The sequence below is a fragment of the Carassius gibelio genome, chromosome B12 (assembly GCF_023724105.1).
Source record: "Carassius gibelio isolate Cgi1373 ecotype wild population from Czech Republic chromosome B12, carGib1.2-hapl.c, whole genome shotgun sequence".
NCBI classification, from domain to species: domain Eukaryota; kingdom Metazoa; phylum Chordata; class Actinopteri; order Cypriniformes; family Cyprinidae; genus Carassius; species Carassius gibelio.
Window position 1 is genome coordinate 7,475,825 of NC_068407.1, and position 20,320 is coordinate 7,496,144.

Genomic DNA, 20,320 nt, shown 5'->3' on the forward strand with positions numbered 1-20,320 from the left:
AACAAACAGCTATTTAGAAGAAGAAGAATGAAACAAAAATAGGGTTTGAAGACGATACTGTGTGCAATCAAATGAAGGCATCTCCGAGGCTTCCGTTTTCAATTATGAACATGCCGACATTCCCCAAAGTTCCTCTGCCGTCCTTTATGATGGAACATGTGGGTGTGTTTTGTTTCCTCGTCAGAAGATGCGCTTTGTTTGTGGTGCTCGTTTGTGAAATAATGTGCAGACAAATGCAAACGATTGCTGATCGGTTAAATCAGAAATGACACGAGATAATGTGACGTGTATATATTTTAAAACCGAATGATCTGTCAGCCTTCTCTATAGAAATCTCAATTCCTGTATTTGCACTTTATAGTAACTACGTTTTGTTTGTGTTCTAAATAATAAAAAGGAATGAAGAATAGTGCAAATTCATGACTAATTATATTCTTCCCAAAAAATAAATAAGCAAAGGGTTTGAGAAAATTATGTCTTAAATTTTTTTGTAGTTTTTTTAAAGATTTTAGTATTATTCCACATAGATGCAAGGATTTAAAAAGGAAGTTAGTTGTTAGAATTTAGATATTTTTCTTCATTCCGTTCACTGTATATTTTATATATTTTTTATTTTATGCATGTATGCATATTTAAATATAAATGTGTTATTTTATAACTTTTGAACAGATATTTTAAAGCTATAAACTTCTTCAACAATCATTTTGCACGGTGCAAATTAGTACACATTTTCAGAACGAATCATAAATTGTTGACTCTGATAAAACCCGCCGAACAAGCTCCACTTTTTATTTGGAACATTTTTCACGTCCTGTCCTCCAGGATTTGACCGCATCCCCTGCTAGAAATTGTGACACAGCATTGCATCACAAAATACAGTTCTTGGATAGCGGTTATTTTGCGGTTTAGTTCTCCCGTGGCTCTCTTGCACCTTTCCCTGCTCTCATCCTCCCGAAGACTGCCAGCCCGCAGGAAGAGCGAACAGAGGGAAGCAAAGGGCTCTTGGTAAACGCTGTCTCAGTGTGTTTTTTTTCTCTCTCCTCCGCACCACCAGTGTGTGTTTTAGTTTTGAGGTTATTTGAAGAGGTCGGGTGTGTTTGTAAACATGCCATACTCGGCTCCTGCGTTCGCTGAATCGGAGGTGGCACGCTCTGAAGTGTTGGGTGTGTGTGTGTGTGTGTGTGTTTTCTTTTTTGGACACGGCATTCTTTTTCTCAACTGCGTAGCGGAGGAGAGACGGGGGAACGAGCCCAAATCTGATGGCACGCCAATCGCGTCGACCTGGGTGATGAATTATTCTCTGTCTAGCTCCCTGGCTTGGTATTATCACAGGGTCTGCCAGAGAACAGGACTGACAGCAGTGACAGCCCCCAGAACACATTTCCCTCTGACAACTGATACTTTCCTAATACGCTCCATGCCTCTGTCTTGTACTACGGTCCGCCATTCTACACTTTTTATTTATTTAAGTGAAAGGGGGGCTTTTGCTATTGTAGCCGAGGGCTCCGGTTCACTCAAGCCACACTAGATTACACACACACACACACAGGCTCGCACACTTCCTCTCCTTCCACGACACACACGCTTGCTTTCTCGCTTAAGTATATCACCTGGTGTAAGTATTTTAGTTTCGTTTGCTGATCCAACAGGGGGCTCTCGTGCTTTAGAAATGTGTGATTTTTCAAGTCAAGTGAACTAATGCTTGTTTTTTCTCTCTTTCTCCCCTTGCCCCTTTTCTTTTTCCTTCTCGATCTCTTCACTTTCTCTCTTTTTCCTCTCTCTCAACCTCTTCCCATTGCAGAAAAGGTCACGTATTGCCTACAGTGATGAGGTGCGGAACGAGCTCCTAGGGGATGGTGCGAGCTCCTCAGAGAGTCAGGTAGGGTGTTAATCAGGGGCTGTGCTTTCCCAGTCTGGGTGGCTGCTCGGGGTGAGGATGGGTCAGGGCTACGAGGGGCAGAGAGGGGCAGGCATTGGCACCCAGTCATGCAGAAGCAACACTGTTTAATGCAAAGCTGCCCAATGCTGAATGGGCTTTAGGCACTAACCAGTGTCTGGGCAGCAGCAGATTGGGGTAAATTCCCGCTTTCTCCCAGCTGTTCACCATGCGCCTCAGTCCTTATTCTTCAAAAAATGACCCCCCAAATCCAAAAAAAAATCCTTAAGTTCCTTAAACTGAGGGTGGGGGAAAAAACTATTTAAAAAAAAAAAAATAAATCGTAAATGATTTTTAGTATTTCATATATAGTATTTGTATGTGTGCATATATTAATTATAATATAATGTAATAGAATATTATATATGCTATGTATGAATATATCATATTCACAGTCATATACAAGTGTGTATTTTACAATTTATCACCTACACAGTTGTTTTTAAAAGGCAGACCACACAATAAGTTCCTTTGAATAATTACTGCATTTAATTATCTGCTATTTTTATCGAATATGCCAGATGTCAACATTACTCTCCAAGTGAGTGCATCCACAGGCACCTTGTGAAAGAGCCGTGAGATCATTCGTAACTGCTAAAGTTATTTTTTAGTTTTTTTGCCCCCCTCCCCACCTACTTATTAGAATTTCACAGATGACCTTTGCACCACACATCTTACAAACATATGTAGCGTTAGCCGTGATGGGTAATTGATATGCATATTCTCACCAAATTAGTAAGACACAAAAAAATGAGTGTGACACTTCATACGAAGTTGAGAGTAGAAGCGGCTCTCAAGCTGTCAAACCCACAGCTAGACATTGATCGTTCTTCTTTTATCAGAAATAATTATGAATCGTCGTGGATGGCACAATAGCTCATTTGATATGGATTTTTAAGATGCACGCTTTCATACTTTATTCACTTTAGTGGCGTTTGAACAATAGGACAATAGTTTAAAAGGATTATATTTCAGTTCCTGAAGTTTCTTATTCTTTTTCATATTAACCATTCTCTAAACACTTAAAGATAATTTGCCTAATAACAAGACATTAGAGACAATAACAAGAGATATGCTTTATGTTAGATTGCAGCCATTGATCTGGTAAATGGAAGAAGTGCTTTGGGATGTTGTTATATTTATTGCTTTAGATGCAGTCAAGCTCCCCACTCTTTGTTACATACAATATCAAAATCCTAAGCAAAAGCGGGTATGAGGGTGAGCCACGTACAAAATTTGTATATATATATATAAACAAATAAATATGTAATTAATATATATATATATATATATATATATGTGTGTGTGTATATATATATATATATATATATATATATATATATATATATATATATATATATATATATATATATATATATATATATATAAACAAATAAATATGTAATTTTATATATATATATATATATATATATATATATATATATATATATATATATTACATATTACATATTTATTTGTTTGTAAATAGACACAAATAAATAAATTTTACATACATTTTATTAAATTATAAGTCTACTAAATATCTATATTATACTATATTTTATAATAGAGTGATATTCATTTTCCATGAAATAGGAAAATAATGATCCCATAGACATGTATGTTCTGTATTGGTTTAACACGTGCATTTTAAATGTGCATAAATATTTTCTTAACTGGGAAAAAGAAGGACCAGTTTTCATACCAGTTTTCATCGATCAGACCTCAGGTGTTGAATTAACTTAATTTCCATTTAAAGAAAACCAGGGGACGCTAACACAAGACTTGCTGTGAGTGGAGTGTTCGGAACTTCAGGGTTTTTTTTTTTATCGCGTGAGACAGGAGCGATAGAGCGCAGGGGAAGAGATGTAGGGGTGTTGGGGGGTTGACTGGGGTGAGCCGGTCAATTTAATTCCTGACGATCTAAAAGAGGTCAGGATCATTTCATATAGCCCTGGCTGAGCAGATCATTACCAGTCACAAATCTGTTCGTTACATGGCGAGGATTTATAGCTAAGTAAATAGGGAGCCGTCATAAGTTCTGAAAATAGCGCGTCGGCCCGATGATAATAGCTAAAGGACGGTTTAATAGAGTTCGGCATTTATTCGTTATCTGTATGCGGACAGAGACCGAATTGGCGCTATCGCTCTTTTTTTTTTTAATAATGTGGTGGTCTACCATTGCACATCCCTCCCCCTACCCTTTCCGCCCGAAACGCACACATTTTTACCACACACATTCTTGTGTGAGCGCACACACATTTTTATTTATTTTTTTCGCACACGAATACTCTGTGGAATAGTTTCGATTTCAGACACAGCAGAAGGCATGGCCACGAGAGATTGGGCAGGTTTGAGCCGGCGTGGACCAGATTTTACAGGCTACAAAGGAAGCAGATTACCACTTGTATCGAGTTCCGTACTGGGAAAAAAAAATCTTTGTTTGAAAATCCGCTGATTATCATAACAGAAAAATTGCAGCAGTGCAGTTTCGAATAACAACCACATGAAAAAAAAAGGCAAAAAGCGAAGGAATGAACTCATCATAACATAATTAAAAAATTTCGCGATTTTGTTTTTCGACGTTTCTCGAGAAATGCTTGCAAGTTCAGGTAAAGCAACAAAAGACTGGTTGTCTGGTTTGGTTTAAAGAGGAAAAACACAGCAGAAAAGAACAACAGCAAGCTTAAAGTCTTCCAGATTCTCCTGGTAAATCCTCGGCGAGGGCTCACAATCGTCCAAGCAGCACAAATATGATAGAACAAGGTTTGTTTGGTGTTCATTGAGACTGTCTGCAGGGTTGTGTTTAGCTCGGGTGGGCTCACAGCAAACCTAAATAGCTACTTCTATAGCGTATTCACAAACTTTGACCTTTTGAATAATGCAGGCAACGCATTAATAATACTACAAAAAAAACACACAAAAAAACACATACACAGCAAGGAGCTGCAATGCGGCCCGACTTATTTCCTGGTTCTCAGTGTAGAAATCATTTTTTAACCTTAACTTAATATTGAAGGTTAACTTAAACATTTTAACTATTTTAATATCAATATTTTTTAGAATTATATGTTTTATTATTATTATTATTATTATTATTAATAATTGTTTTTCTAGCATGCTCATTGTGTTGTTAGAATATATATGTAATGTAACTTTTATTCTTTTGGGACACAACCCCGATTATTTTATTATTTTATTATTACTTTTTTGTGTTTCATATTTATATTCATGTTTTATTTTGGTTGATGATTTTATTTCCTACATTTAAATTTGAAACTAAAATGTACAATATATAGTTAAATGCTTATTTTTTACATTTATGTATAGTCCTTATTTATTTAGTGATTTAGTGATGTGCTTCAACCATATCTTTGTTGTGAACCCACGACAGATGGGAGAAAAAGATTTGAAACACACCGTCCCCAGCACCGACAGCGGCCACCACCGCAGTTTAACACCACGACCATAGATTCTGCCTTTTTAGTGAGGTATTAAGTTTATAATTCACGATCCGAGTTCTGTCTCTTTTCTGATATGCTAGCGAATGATTTAAAAATAGCCAAATTCAAAATGACCAGCGCACACAAAAAGAGATGAGAGGCCTTTAATAATGGCCCAGAGCTTCCCCTTAGATCTGCTAACCTTTAATCTCTGGCAAGAAATGGAGATTAAAAAAATCACCTGCAACGGCTGACAAATTAAGAAACTTGTCCTTCCCCTTCTCTTCTGAATATGTTTCGTGCTGCCGATAAGCAACTCACCTTTTGCCGAGGACGCCTGTTACATAAAGAGGCTATAATGAAGAGCTTCTTTAAATGCTTAATGTACTTGATTAAATTGAAATTATGCTAGCCTCTTTCAGAGACCATTCAAGAGCCGCTGAATTCACCACAATACGTGCATTCTCTGTTTTACTAGTTTTAATATGCTATTCCCTTTCATAAAAAATAAATAACCCATGCATGCGATTTCTTTTCTTTTTTTTCTCTTCCATGGTAGGTTGTTTCCATAATAAGATGCAACTGCTTGGCTTTATGTTTATGTATACATGTTCGTCCCTCATGGGCCTAATGCATAAAACACTAATTTGACATTGATAGCTAGTCAGAAATGACGGGCATGTCCTGTAATAATGAAAAGGAGCATTTCTTGGTGTCGCTTTCTGTTTCTTAGCCCAGAAGTAGGAGTCCTGCGGAGTTGTTGTTAAAGAGCCTAAATCCTCAAAGCTTCAATCCTTACTGTACAAAATCTGTATTATCCTACTGTACCGCCAGTGTTTTCCCCCCTTATGCCATATCAAGTGCTGTGATGTGACTGTTTCTCTCCCCCTCTTCCTTGATGATGATAGTTTAGACGTCGTGAGTTGAGAAATCCATTCCCAGTCTCTTTGTTTAATGTGACAGCACGAGAACTTGATCTTTGTTTGTTCAAAAAAGTCGGCATGAGTCTCGTGTTTAGCTTCTTTTAATGTGTTTGTCTGTGATTTTTTTAAATGCTAAACATGCAAACAGATAAATCGTCAAGGTTAATTCTGTACCCAGCCGCATGACTGATCTGCTTCCTGCCATGTCTCAGCTTTTTATCTATCTCTCTCACTCTCTTTCTCCCTCCCTCTATTTTGTGCCTTCATGTGGCAGTTGATAAAGTTACGTGAAGAGGTAAGTGCTGCTCTTCCTTCCCGTTTATGTCTGCTCTTTTTCCCGCGGATCCTCCATTCATTTTCCCCCTTCGGCAGAATAAAAAAGGCCTAATCTGATTTTAAAGTCTCTTTTGATTGAGCTCAAAATGAGGCTCATTTCTACATACTGCTCTATGAGGAACTGAATCAAAGCTGTTTCACACCAAACCTTAAAAGATTTAATCAGCTTGTCAAAACATTCACCCAATATGAAAACGCAACGAGACATGCTGTTACAATAACAAGGGAGGGGGAGATCTGGATAAGCTTTTCTTTTCTTTTAGTGATTGGTCATGATGGTCCACTATTCGTCCATCTTTAGTCAATTTGTGATGTTAACTATTTTGTGTTTTTTTTTTTTCATTATTATTATTACTATTTTATTTTTATTTTTTTGTGCATGCTGTTTTAGCTGTTAGTAGTCTGCATGGTAAAATTTTTACTATATTGAAAAAGTTTTTTTTATTTTATTTTTAAATGTCAAGTAGTTCTTTCAACCATCCAGCTGTTTTTGAACAAAAAGATGCATCTTATATGGCCGATATTATATCCTGCATAAGTGAAGAATCATGTGACACTGAAAACTAATGTCTACTGAAAATTCAGCTTTGCCATCATGGGAATAAATTAATCTTAAAATATATTAAAAGAGGGTATTTTTCTTAAATTCCAATAATATTTCACAAAGTGATGTTTTTGTTGTATTTCTGATTAAATAAATGCAGTCTTTTAATATAAACCTATCTTTTTTGTTTTTTTTCTTAGAAACAATCCTAAAATTTTAGAATGATGTTATGTTCTAATTTCATCTATATGCACAATTATCACCTTTGTAATATGTTTTATAGTCCATTTATTTTGAAAATAAGTAATTCTTTTCTTAAGTAGTATACAGCAGGTATAAACTCCTTATTTGCACCATATAAAATAAAGTATTTTTAAATGTTTGTTTACATTGATTATATTGATTTACATCCAACTGCAGAGTTTTCTTTGTGCAGTGTTAGGAAGCAGCTCCAGACGTTACCCCCACTCAGTGAATGAGAAACACAATAGCCTGCCTTTTAGTCCAAGATAAGGGGACGATTTGTAATGTCATTTTGTATTTGTAGCATTCATCCGACTTGGAAGTGAGCATGCATGTGGATTACGGCAAAAAAGGCCGTCGTCTCGGTTTGTGTGTGCTTGTGTGTGCATTCGCTCGCCGGTATCTTCATCTCCTGTCTAGGGTCGTGAGTGTGTGTGTGTGTGTGTGTGTTTTGTTGTTTGGACTTGGGATTCCCCTATTCATAGACGCATGCAGACACACACACACACAGACTACAATATCTGAAGATCTTCATTCATAAAGGAAGCCGTCTCTCAGTGGAGGACTCGATAGCACTGCATCATGCTTTTGTAAAGATGTTTAGTAAGTGATTGCTTATCTTTAAAGATAACAGTATTTACAATGCAAATGTCTGATTCTTTCTATCTTGAAGAAATCGTAAAGGCGCATTAAATATTTATGGATGCAAAAAAGAAAATCCTTATCTTCGCTTCTGTCGTCTTATGAAAGTAAAATGACACTTGCATCATTTTCCTAATTCATTACTACTGTAAGTATGTGTCATCCTGTTATGTACTGTAAAAAATAACAACACAAATTCAAATATATCGATCTTAAGTGGCTGATGATATTCTTTACTCTTCCCCATCTCAAAGCTACACCGGAAACATTCAAGGAAACAATTCAGAGCATGCTAGAAGATCATCTTAGCTCAAATAAGAGAAGAAATTCAGCAGTGCCTCTGGTTTGGAGGATCTTTGTAGACTCTTGTGTTTGTGTGTGTGCGAACATCAGTATATTGTTTAGATTTCTTCACTTCCTATTGCTGATAATCCCATTTGTAGAGCCATACCACCTCCTGCATTTATAATTTACAGCCCCTCACAGTTCTGCGTTCTTTGCTACCTTGACTTGTGTTTCTCCTTTTTTTGTTATTGTTTTTCCCACATGGCCAAACAAAATGGGAGTATAGCATTTTTTTTTTTTTCAGCCTTGGGTCAAAAGACATCTTCAGTGGGTTCAGCCGCCCTTGTTTTTACCCCAGAATGTAGAGTTTTTAAATCACACAGTTTTTTCCCCCCTTCCCATTTTACTGAATTTGAATCAAAGCCTATGCAGCTTATACACACTTAGCCTGCTTTTTAAAACTGTACTTTTCCTCAGCTGGAAAACATGTTTAAATATTTAGCACCCTCATTCACAGCTGTTTGACACTTGTAATTCCTTTTCTTACAAGTCCCAAACAAGCGGCGGAGAAGATCACATAGTCAGTCTGAATCATAGCTGTCATCATTATTCACTTTGACTCTAACACCCCCCCCCCCACCACCATTTGAAATAATATGGAATCATCAAAACTTTATAAAATTGCGATTGTAAGCGCTCGTGTTTGATATTGAAAAAAGGGGAGAGAGAAGGGAAGACGATTCTTTTGAGCCACAGTTGCATTGTTCCTGGGCTCCACGTTAATAACTTACAACTGAAGTGCGGCTCTTCACAAAAGAGAAAAAATGCAAAGAAAGAAAAAAACGGAAAAATAAAATTCTCGTTTATAGTATCTAAGAACGTCTTTGTAGAAAAAGTAGGTGTCAGATAAAAAGGCATACATGCATTGGCACAAATGAGAAGGGGTGCACATAGAGGCGGTCGTGAGCGCACCAATAATTATCATTTCCTCTTTAAAAAAAAAAAAAAAAGCTTCTGTTGAACTCCACTATTTTGACAGTCCTGCTGCTCCAATAGTGAATAAAGAGAAATTTATTTTATTCAGGTCATTTTGGTCTATGAAAGTGAGTGATATGCATCTAGGGCTTTTTGTTTTTAATATCTGAACTAATACGTTATGTCTAACGTGTTTGTTACTCGTAATCATCTCCTTACGGATGCGTGGGACCTTTATCGAAAAAACGAATCTGGTGGAGGGAGGTAATTCGTTTTGATAGACCATTCTTCCACGTTTCCAGGAAGTTGTCGTCACTGCACCTACGCGGCCACCTTCGGTGTGTGTCACCCCCATTCCCCCGCACCCCACACACACGCACAATAGACATCAACAGCCTCCCTCCCTCAGAAAAATAGGCCGACTGAGGGAGTGAGAACGAGCGAGGGAGAGAAATTCAAGAAAAAGCTTTGAAGTGGCTTTCTGGCGCACGAGTCTGCTGGCCGTCTCCCCGAGACGTGTCACCTTTGCCGAGAGGGAATAGGAAAATCACGTTTCGAATGGTAATGATAACATACTAATCACTTGAGCGCTTTGAAGACGGGGGAGCGAGCTACTCTGTCAGTATCCCCGGCTGCCTTGTGCTTCCAGGCACACAGGCACATCCCTGGTCTAGGTGTATTAGTTTAAGCGGTGCATGTCAATACGTCCCCTCCATCTCAGCTGATCCAGAGGGGCTCATTAGGCAGAGATGGCTCCCTTTCCCCATACGCACTCCCACCCCCGTCCTCTCCTCTTTCTCTATCCCTCTCTCTCTTTCCATCTCTCCCTTCCTCTATCTCCCACGATCACTCCCTCCCTTAAACTATTAAAACATATTTCAGCTATTTTAAATGACATCTGTCAACCGAGAGGAGGAGAAGAGAAAAAAAAAGTTCAGACAATTTCCCTTCTCTGTGATTGTCAAACTTTGAAAAGTGGAATGCTGTCTATTTTTCATTTCATTTCCTTGGAGTGATTAGCCGCTACATATTTTGACAGCTTAACTAGAACTGGAAACTTGTTTCTCTCGCTTTTCCCCCATGCCTGTATTCTTTCTGTGCATGTAAATGGGAATAAAGGTAAATGTCCTTTAGAAATGTAGTTAGCTCTCTCTGTTATGTATTTACAAATATAAATTCAGCGGTCTCATTCAGTGTTCACACTCATAAATGATATGACTTACCAGAAAATAGTGCATGAATCTTAGTTTTTTTTTTGTATCTGCAGTGAAGTTTAAAAGTTTAAGACTACATAGTTTAGTTTTAATAAAGTTTTAGGATTGTGCCCAATTTTAAACAAAGAAATCATGATGTGAAATGAATGCAAAATATTCATTACTGACTTAAAGTAATTCAGAATCTGAAATAAGTGTCAATTTGTGACATTGATCATGTGAAATTCTTTGTATTAAATATTGATGTTCTGATGCCCAAGATTTGGATCATTCTTGAATCATGCTGGATCACATGATCATCATATTTTAAAGGGAGAAGATGGGGACAAACTAAAGACTGCTGAAATTCATTTGAAAAGTTTTACTTAAATCTTTGCTTGTGTACTATAATTAGCAATGAAAAGCCTAAATTAAGAAAAATCCAACATATTTTTTTTTTTTTTTACTAATGAATTTTTGGACCCCATTTTATTTTATTTCTAGCACAGATATATTTAAGTATGTATGAGTTATTTAGATATTTTGCATAAATTCTGTTATTTATACTATGTACACACTACCATTCAAAGGTTTGGGGTCAGTAAGATTTTCTTTTCAACTTCCTATTCATTCCTATGCACAATTTTTCAATTGTGATAATATTAAGAAATTAATATTAAGAATTTTTTTAGATTGTTATGCACCAAATCATCACATATGTAATACAGGAATATTTTACTTTAAAAAATTCATTAATAATAATATATTTATTTGTATTTTTATTTTATATAAAAAATATATTGTAATATTTCACACACTGTTGTTAATTTGCTGTATTTTTATGTTGTTGTTGTTTTATGTTCTTGAAAGAAGTCTGATACCACTTCAGTGTTTTCAGTATGGCCAAGGTTATTAATTTACTGAAATTAGTTGTCATAATTTGAAAGACATATAAATGCTGACCACAGTGTGCAATATGAATGCATCTGGTCCTTCACCTTGATGTTTATTTTAATCTTACATTTATAATCTTACATTTATAACTGTAACTCACCAAATAACGTACCAACCTCTCCTTGAAAAAGTTTACACACCTTGTTGGTTTGCATTATTTACAGTGACCCCAAAACATCCAAAATGCACAGCAGACAAACCAGCAAGTGTTTTACACTAGAGTGTCAGCATACACTTTTAAAAATACAGGTTCCAACCACAGATGCCAATAAAGAACCTTTATTTGTAGAAGTGTACACATCAAATAAAAAACATAGTGTAACAAGGTTTATGATCATCCTGAACTCAGACTAACAGATATTGGGTAATCTGTAGCAGCATTTGAAAATATATTACAGCTCAATTAGCCATCCCTCCCATACTAATCTTTGCCCTGGTTTTAAACGTGAGGTAATGAGATCTGGCAACACCTTCAGAACAAAGCCACTGCAAAAAGGAAGCCTCAATTAAAAAGAAGGAAAGGTGTTAGATTGGAGCTCCTTCCTTTTTTGCTTTGGAATTTGCACGAAGATCAGTCCAATTTATGAAAACGCAACTCATAATTAGACATCCTCAAATCAATATATGAGTTAAATTAAAACGAAGTGGTCTGTACCCTTTTGTCTTAGTGTGTCTGTTATTGTGTTGGAAATGTCTCTGTAAATAATGTCCCAGTCTTCTCAATCACTCTCATTGTTTTCTTTCCATCTGTGGTTTGTTTTCAGAGAGCACATCTGTTGGACAACACCGAGAGGCTGGAAAGGTCATCTCGGAGGCTGGAAGCTGGCTACCAGATAGCGGTGGAAACCGGTAGGCATTCTGGGTAGGGGGGTGTGCGACAGCAAATTGTCTCGCTCGTATGCACGGTAAAAAGAGAGAGAGTGGAGAAAAAAAAACGCCTTGACGACTGGTGACATTTTCAGGAGCACATCAAAGAGAAGCAAGAGGGAGAGAGGTGTAGAGCAGCAGCGCAGTACTGTTAGGCTCACACAAAACACACCACCTTATTTCCATTCACCTACCTGTGTGTGTGTGTGTGGTGAGAGAGAGAGAGAGAGTTTTAATATGGGTTCCAAATGATGGCGTGTCGTCTAGAACAAACAACAACACCCTGCCTCCACCGTCCTGCAATTTTTCAAGCTAAATAAAGACGAGATCTTTAAATAAACCGGTTTCTAAATAAAGCACCTTAGACGTCACCTGATTCGCCCCTGTCTGAAGGCTAGTCTTTATCTTTAAATACAAGAAAATGAACTAATTTAGATCTGAAATCGATTGAATCAGCAGTCTTTTTTTTTTTTTTTTTTCAGCCTGACAGTCACCGTGTTGTTGAAGCAGAGTGTATTCCTCAGAGACGTATCAAAGCTCGTTCTTCAAGAAGCTACTGGCTTTCTTCGGCTCCTGCCTTAGTTTTGAAAAGTTTGTTAATTTACACTATAATGGCGGGGTGGCTTGCGCGCGACGTCGACACAGTTAATAATTCAAATCAAGAAAGGGTTGCACAGACCACTGGCGTTTGATGTCTCGCAAGAACAACTCACAAATTCATAAATGCAATCTGCATCCCCCGCTGAAAAATTTAGTTGCATTTATTTTGGATCCTCTCAAGACTGTGCTTCATTTTTTTTCATTCCTGCCCTGCATACATATTTTTCATATATATAAATATATATATATGTTCAGTAGAGATGTTCCGATACCCTTTTTCTCTTCCCGATACCGATTCCGATACCTGGGCTCAGGGTATCGGCCGATACCGAGTACTGATCCGATACCTGGGTGTATATCTGTATATACAGCTGTATATACTACTAGCCCTGTGTAAATTGCTAGAATTTTTTTATGGTGTGCTTCAGACAGATCCCTCAATAAAACATGAACAAATACATGGTGAACTACTGTATTTATTACAGTATTTTTATTATCTAACATGAATTTGACAGTATTATTTATTTTCTTATGCAAAAAAGAACTTCAAATGCAGCCAAAAATCTAACACCGCAAACTAAAAAAGGTATTTAAGTTTTACAATATAACTGTATAAAAAAACTGCAACAAATAAGTCTAGGAATATAAAAAAAGATCTATTAATCAGATAATCTCTAACAAGTAAAAAACAAGTAAAAAACAAGCAACCATCTAGGCATAATTATTATTATTATAGAGATGTATTATTATTACTGTAGGCTACAACAGTAGCTTTATATATTGTCAATTTACTCATGTAAACCAAACATTTATTTTAATGGGCTGCCATGAAGATCTTTGAGTGTCTGTGTTTATGATATGACAGTATTCTCAAATGAAACGGTAAATTCTCATGAAGTGACGGTTTATGCGTTCGTGTCCTCATGACACACAGCAGAGACTACAAAACAGCGAGCTCTCGCGCATCTGTGCCAGTCACCCACAGAGATGTAGATTTTGCGGGAGTAATATTTAAATAGTATTTTGCAGTTTAATATTCACAGACACTAGTATATATTCGGCTACTGTCTGGAGCCCTGCGTTTTGACTTACACGGAAGCGACTGAACGCAGTTGCCGGTACTGAATATACTCGAGAGTCTGTAACTACCGGTACTACAGAGACATACTGCTAACCACTGATCTATAATATAGTAGCGGCTTCACTGTCTTTTGGCAGTTTAGAATGTGATGAGTGATCCAGTCATATATAGATAAGGGCTGCTAACACGTTTTCATTTCTTCTTCGCTGCTCTAAACAGGGGTTGCTTGTGGCAACACAGCACAACTTCCTGTGTTTTCAATGCATTTTGAGCAGCGAAGAAGAACCGTGCAGCGGTTAGGCAAAGCTTGCGGTCATAACTAGGTCTTTTTTAAGAAAATGGTATCGGATCGGTATATGGGTTCATGTACTCGCCGATGCCGATGCCAGAATTTGTTGTGGTATCGGAGATATTTCCGATACTAGTATCGGAATCGGAACAACTCTAATGTTCAGTTCACTGAATGAAGTCCCTTTGTTTTTCTGCTATTCAGACACATTTTTTTACTTATGTCTGCCCAATTGAATTTTCTGCTTTTCTAGTAGATACCAAAGCGGAAGCCCGTAGATTTCAACGGCGGGATCAGACTCCCTCTGAGAGGAGTTTTCCTCCCATAAAGGACGGTTTCTGCCTCTGAGAGCCGTCACAATGCCGCACTGCTTCCCTTCTCTCAGTGTGGGAGCCGCGAGCGCAGAACAATGACTGTTTACTCAGCCCTTCTCTAACCGCGTTAAAGCGCTACTCGGCCTGTGCTTCTCACTCCTGTGATCCTAATCCCTGACCCCACTGTCCACCCCAGCACTCACGTACACACACACCTGGATCTTAAAAGCATAGCGGCAGGTAGTCCTAAACTGAAGCGGCCCAAGAAGGACAAACCCTGTACTTTTGGGATTTGGGCACAGCAACCGCGTGCAAAATGCACAGCGATCGCTGGGGTAAACACAGACCCGCTTTGGTGGCTGTTGAAGAGCTGCAGGGATAGATGTGCTTTGTTTGGGTTGCGGCTGTGACCCACGCTCTCTGTGTCACACTGAGTTGGATCGGCCAGTTTATGGACCGTTTGTTAAAATTCACTCGAGCGGCAATCCACACCTGCCATAACGCCGGCCGTTCGGGTTTCTGCTGTCCTGTAACAAAACAAAACAATTCTAAATTAGTATAGAGAATAAATAATGACTATTTACTACTAATAATAAATTAAAAATAAAATATATTTGATATTTATATATGTTTTTATATACCTTTTCTATTTCATAAAATAATAATTACCGGTAGTAATTTTGTATTTTATCAAAAAAAATTTGTGTGTTGTTTATTTAGTTTATTTTAAAAATATGTTTTTTTTTAACTTAAACATACTATTTCTTTAAGACGAGTATTGAATTGAAGTTTGAATATATATAAATATGTGTAAGTATACACACAGTAATACACAATACATTTTTTGTATTATTTTATATTGGCTTTAAGTATAAAATAATACATATAACTGTTTTTAAATTAAATTATGTATACACACAAACAAATAATAAATGTATCGTCTTGAAATAATAGCTTACTTAAAATCTAAACATCCTGTATGTTTGTTTACACATTTTATTATTACTTCTACATTTCATAAATATAAAGTAATGGAGTATTAATATTTATAAATTATCTATGTAAAGATAAGTATTTTTACATTTAAAGTCTTTAAAAAAATAAAATAGTTAGAATCAAAATAATATCAGTTAGTTTGCAAATCGTATAGCAATTAAAAAATTACTAAAACATTTAAGGTCACATGTTCTTTATTATTTCTATCAATGGTTTCAATAAGACAGCCTTTAAACTCTGTACTGAGCAAAAAAAAATATTGTTTGGGATGATTTGTCAGGTTATTTTGTTTTTGATACATGTTTTGATTATAAAAGAAAAATGTCCTAGTTATTTTTTTTTGATTGCACCTGCAGAGTGTCAGTGAGGAGACCGTGAATGTGTGTTTTAAGCGCGTTTTAGTGTGTGTGATGCGTTCAGTCCAGCACAAGCATCATGTCAGGAGCACTCCAGGCCCTCAGAGAGAGATTGAGAGTGCTCTCTGGACATGCAGAGCTTTTTACCAAACTGTTTGTCTCATAAATAAAGTATGGGTCTTCATTAGGAGAGGGCACCCACTTGAAAGCTGCCTGATCCAGAGGCACGCCGGCCTGAAGAGAGCCTGGAGTACAGTAGGAGGGAGCAAATCAGCCAATTTAAAGGCATTTAAATCAGAGATGTCCCAGAGCCCACAAGCGTTAAATAAACCCTAATCAAAGAAATGCCCGGCTGTTTATGAAAGCCAAGGAAGTGGGCAAAAGATGTTTTGTATGGAGGAAAATAAAATGCCTAGGGGGTCTCATTCTGTTATTTGCAGTCACATTTGGGATTGTTGGAGAATATTTTGTTGTTGTTTTTTCTTAGGAAACAATTAATCTCAGACAGTTGACCTCAAAATCGGATTAATTAATCAAAATTAATTTTAACGGAGTGTCCTGATATAAATAAACACGAGACGGCGTCTGTAAGGAGCAGAGCGGTGGCCTTTTAATACGTAGCAGCCGCTGTGGCAGCGGATCGATGGGGCAAAATAAAACCAGCTCATTAGGGATTGATTTCAGCAGTGTTTAGATAAGCAGAGTGGGTCGGGGCCTGGCCCCTGGGGCCCACACCAGGGCCCAAAGTTCACGCAGAGCCAGGTAGAGAGTGTCTCCGCAGGCCATCATCTTTATTAGTACCCAGATAAGCTGATTAGGCCTTGTCAATCAAAGGTGCCAATGACTCAATCGAGAGGCCCGTCTTTTCTTTCTCTCTCTCCTTCCTTTTTTGTGATAAATCATTGAAGCGACAAACAAAGCAGTAGCCATGGCGGCTAAGCTAAGCAGCCCTGCAGTTGTCACCAAGGCAGACGACGCAAGGACCCTGTGATGATGTGACGGCTGTATTAAAGAGTACATCAATTTGTTTGAGAGCGGTTTGATTTTTTCTGCAGTGGTATTTAAAGAGCATGCGAGGGGGGAGAGTAGTTGTTGTCGCAGGCTTTACCGAGAAGCCGAGAGTGCCCCCGATAGAAATAAATAACAAAATAAATGATCGAATGAAGAAATAAATAAATATGTTTTGTAAACATGAAGAACCGCTGCTCCTTTTGAGCGTGAGCACGGCTTTAAGACACGCTGTGTCAGTCCATGGGTGTCAGAGCATCCCAGTAACAGACACGCGATTGTCTCCGTCTTACTGCCTCTAGCTCGCTTTCTTTCTCCCTCATGTTATCGTTCTTTCATTTTCTTTCCTTCATCCCTCTCCTCCACTCTTTCTGGTTGTTTTCTAGCATTTTATAAAACTGATAACTTGGTTCTTTGAATGGAATTCCCTTTTTTCTTAACTGTCATTTCTCTGTGTTGCCATGGCCTTTTCTTCTTAAGCACTTGAAACATTTTTGAAGATGATGATGATTATTATTATTCAGTATAATTTAATAACAATAATAATACAATTAAGTATGTCAACATTAAAGTGAGTTTTGGTTTTAAATCTTTTCAGTAATCTCTTAAACAAAATAATATGATATTTAGTTATATAATATAAAGCAATGCTTTAATAATAATAATAATAATAACAACAACAATAACAACAACAATAATAATAATAATAATAATAATAATAATAATAATAGTAACTAAATTGAAAATGTCAAAATGAAATTAAACACATTCAATAATGTTGTTTTTTTATATTTATTTACATAACCTAAAATATATATTTAGTTATATAACGTTAAGTATTGTAGTAGTAGTTTTAATAATAATAATAATAATGATGATGATGATTGTAAATTAAAATGATGAAATTAGATAAATTCATTAATGTACTGAATAGTTGCTGTTATTGTTAAAAATATTTAAACAGTCTCTTCAACTAAAGTCATATGTGACCCAAGACCACAAAACCAGTCATAAGGGTCAATTTTTCAAGATTATTATTATTTTTTTAGGATAGAATAAAATTAGAAAATTTAGAATCTGAGGGTGAAAATAAATATTGAGAAAATCGCCTTTAAAGTCGCCCAAATTAAGCTCTAGCAATGCATATTACTAATCAAAAATTAAGTTTTAATATATTTACAGTATGAAATTCACAGAATATCTTCATGAAACATGATCTTTACTTAATACCCTAATGATTTTTGGTATAAAAGAAAAATCTATTATTTTGACTCATGTATTTTTGGCTATTGCTAAAAATATACCCCAGTGACTGGTTTTGTGGTCCAGGGTCACATAAAAAATAATAATGATAATAATACATTTATAGCAGTTTTTTTTTTTTTGCTGGTTAATTAATAATTTTTTTTTATCATACAATTAAATTTTCGGTACAAAATCTCCACTCTAATTAATTTCATTGATTAGTTTCATTGCCTTTCATTATTTATTTCAGCTTAGCTGTTCCAGTTGATTTCCTTCATTGTATAGTGGTGTTTAAAGTTTCAGCACATTGCTACTGTTCTCTCTTTAATGAGGACAATTTGGTGAAGTGGATTTCCTCGAGGTATAGCATACCAAATAACTTGGGTTTTTGTAGTTTGCTGAAATCTGAATGCTGTATTGTGTTTCAAAAAGAATATGCCGTTATTTGATAATTGTTTGATTCACGGAGCAGAGCCACAAGAGTTAAATATTTCAATAGCAGAGTTTGCAGATATGCAGAAAGGAGAACTTAGCTAGAGTGGATATTCTAAAGACAATGGTGGGTTTTTGTGTTGTAATGAGGGCATTTTCTCATAGAAGATCTGTTTTTTTTTTTTTTTTTGGCTACAACTTAAGTCTGTAGTTCGGAAGTTTGAACTTAGAGTGTTTTAAATATGTATACACAATGTAAAGCTCTCGTAAAACATTGATTCAAAGAAATATGTATATAAGTGATGGGATGTGTGCATGAGCGCAATATAAGATTTTCGACTCTGTAAATCTACCAACGGGTGAGCTGTTTATCGTGAAACCCCCCGGCGGATGAAAGGCGATGTAATAATGATTTTTTTTCTCTCCTAATCGGGCCTTGTCAGCGAGGCGTCTTATCGTGGAGAGGAAAATGACACCGATACTATCGAAGAGCCTAAAGTCCAAGTTTGTGTCGCTCCCCCCCCAATCACGCCGGACCCGGCCTCGCCGTATCTAGCGCTGCCACAAACGGCAAGCGCCGCTTTTTTCATCTGGACTTCAAAAACGGTCCCCGTCATTAAAATTGCACCCGCGTTCGGCTGCAGGGATCAGCCGCTCCGGAGCGAAAATGGGATGTGGGAGAACAGGCTCGCTAAATGTGCTAATTCTGTCCTCACATGTTTACGGCTTAATTTTAATCGGTTTGAGCGAGGGAGGAGGAGGAGGAGGGGGGGCCTTTAAAAAAAAAAAAAACTCACATTGCAATAAATCGCCATTATCTTTGACACCGAAGGACTCAGCTGTTCCAAGGATTTTGAGGTCTCTGAGCCACAGTATAATATGGGGAAACACAAAAGTGTTTACGCTTGAATTGCGGTGGCCGAGGTGCGCTCACTGATTTCAGTGCGGCTAGACAAAGGGCCAAACTTTCACAATGGTGAAATCCGCAAACAGGCTCTTAATGCAAGAGCTGAACCAACAAACTTGACTGGCTGGTGTGTTTGTGTTCGCATCTTTCTGTCTCTGCGATTGCCAATAGAGAGTGCAGGTGTTGATATATTCCAATCGGTATTACGATATTTGCTCATGTTAAGTGCGATCATTGACTGTTTAGTCACCTAACGCAGTTTGAGAGGTTTTTCCTTTGGGGTTATGGGGAGCAGATCCGTTTTTCTAGATAAACTATTGAGTGACAGATTGAGAGGTAAGCTTCTCACTTGCATCTTTTGAATGAGCCTCTCCAGCAACACCAGCTAGATGCATCCAAATATCCAGTATTCTCAGGTCTTAGATCAAACTAAAGGATGAGAATAGCATATATATATATATATATATATATATATATATATATATATATATATATATATACATATACATATATATACATATATATATACATATACATATACACACACACACACATATAAAAGCTGAATTTGTGGGATTGAAGAACAGGAAAGAGTGAAACATACACTGAATATGTATGATAATAATAATGTTTTCGTCATTTGTGTTTGCTGAAGCAATTCCATAACATAAACCTAATGGCCATAACATAAATAAAACTTATTGTAACACTTGCATATATTGAAATATGTAAATTAATATTGCTTAGTTAT

At 36.8% G+C, this 20,320-nt stretch overlaps 1 protein-coding gene across 4 annotated transcripts in view; it reads left to right on the plus strand.

The window, feature by feature from the left end:
• The window catches only part of LOC127968881 (vesicle transport through interaction with t-SNAREs homolog 1A-like), a 127,455-nt gene that overhangs the window by 17,999 nt on the left and 89,136 nt on the right, over positions 1-20,320 (plus strand). For 2 of the 4 annotated variants that reach the window (XM_052570271.1, XM_052570268.1), the window contains exons 4-6: positions 1,802-1,879; positions 6,577-6,597; positions 12,239-12,323. In XM_052570271.1, the coding sequence (XP_052426231.1) occupies positions 1,802-1,879; positions 6,577-6,597; positions 12,239-12,323 (184 nt within the window). The remainder of the gene's footprint in view (positions 1-1,801; positions 1,880-6,576; positions 6,598-12,238; positions 12,324-20,320) is intronic. The other 2 variants (XM_052570272.1, XM_052570269.1) reach the window with 1 other exon arrangement.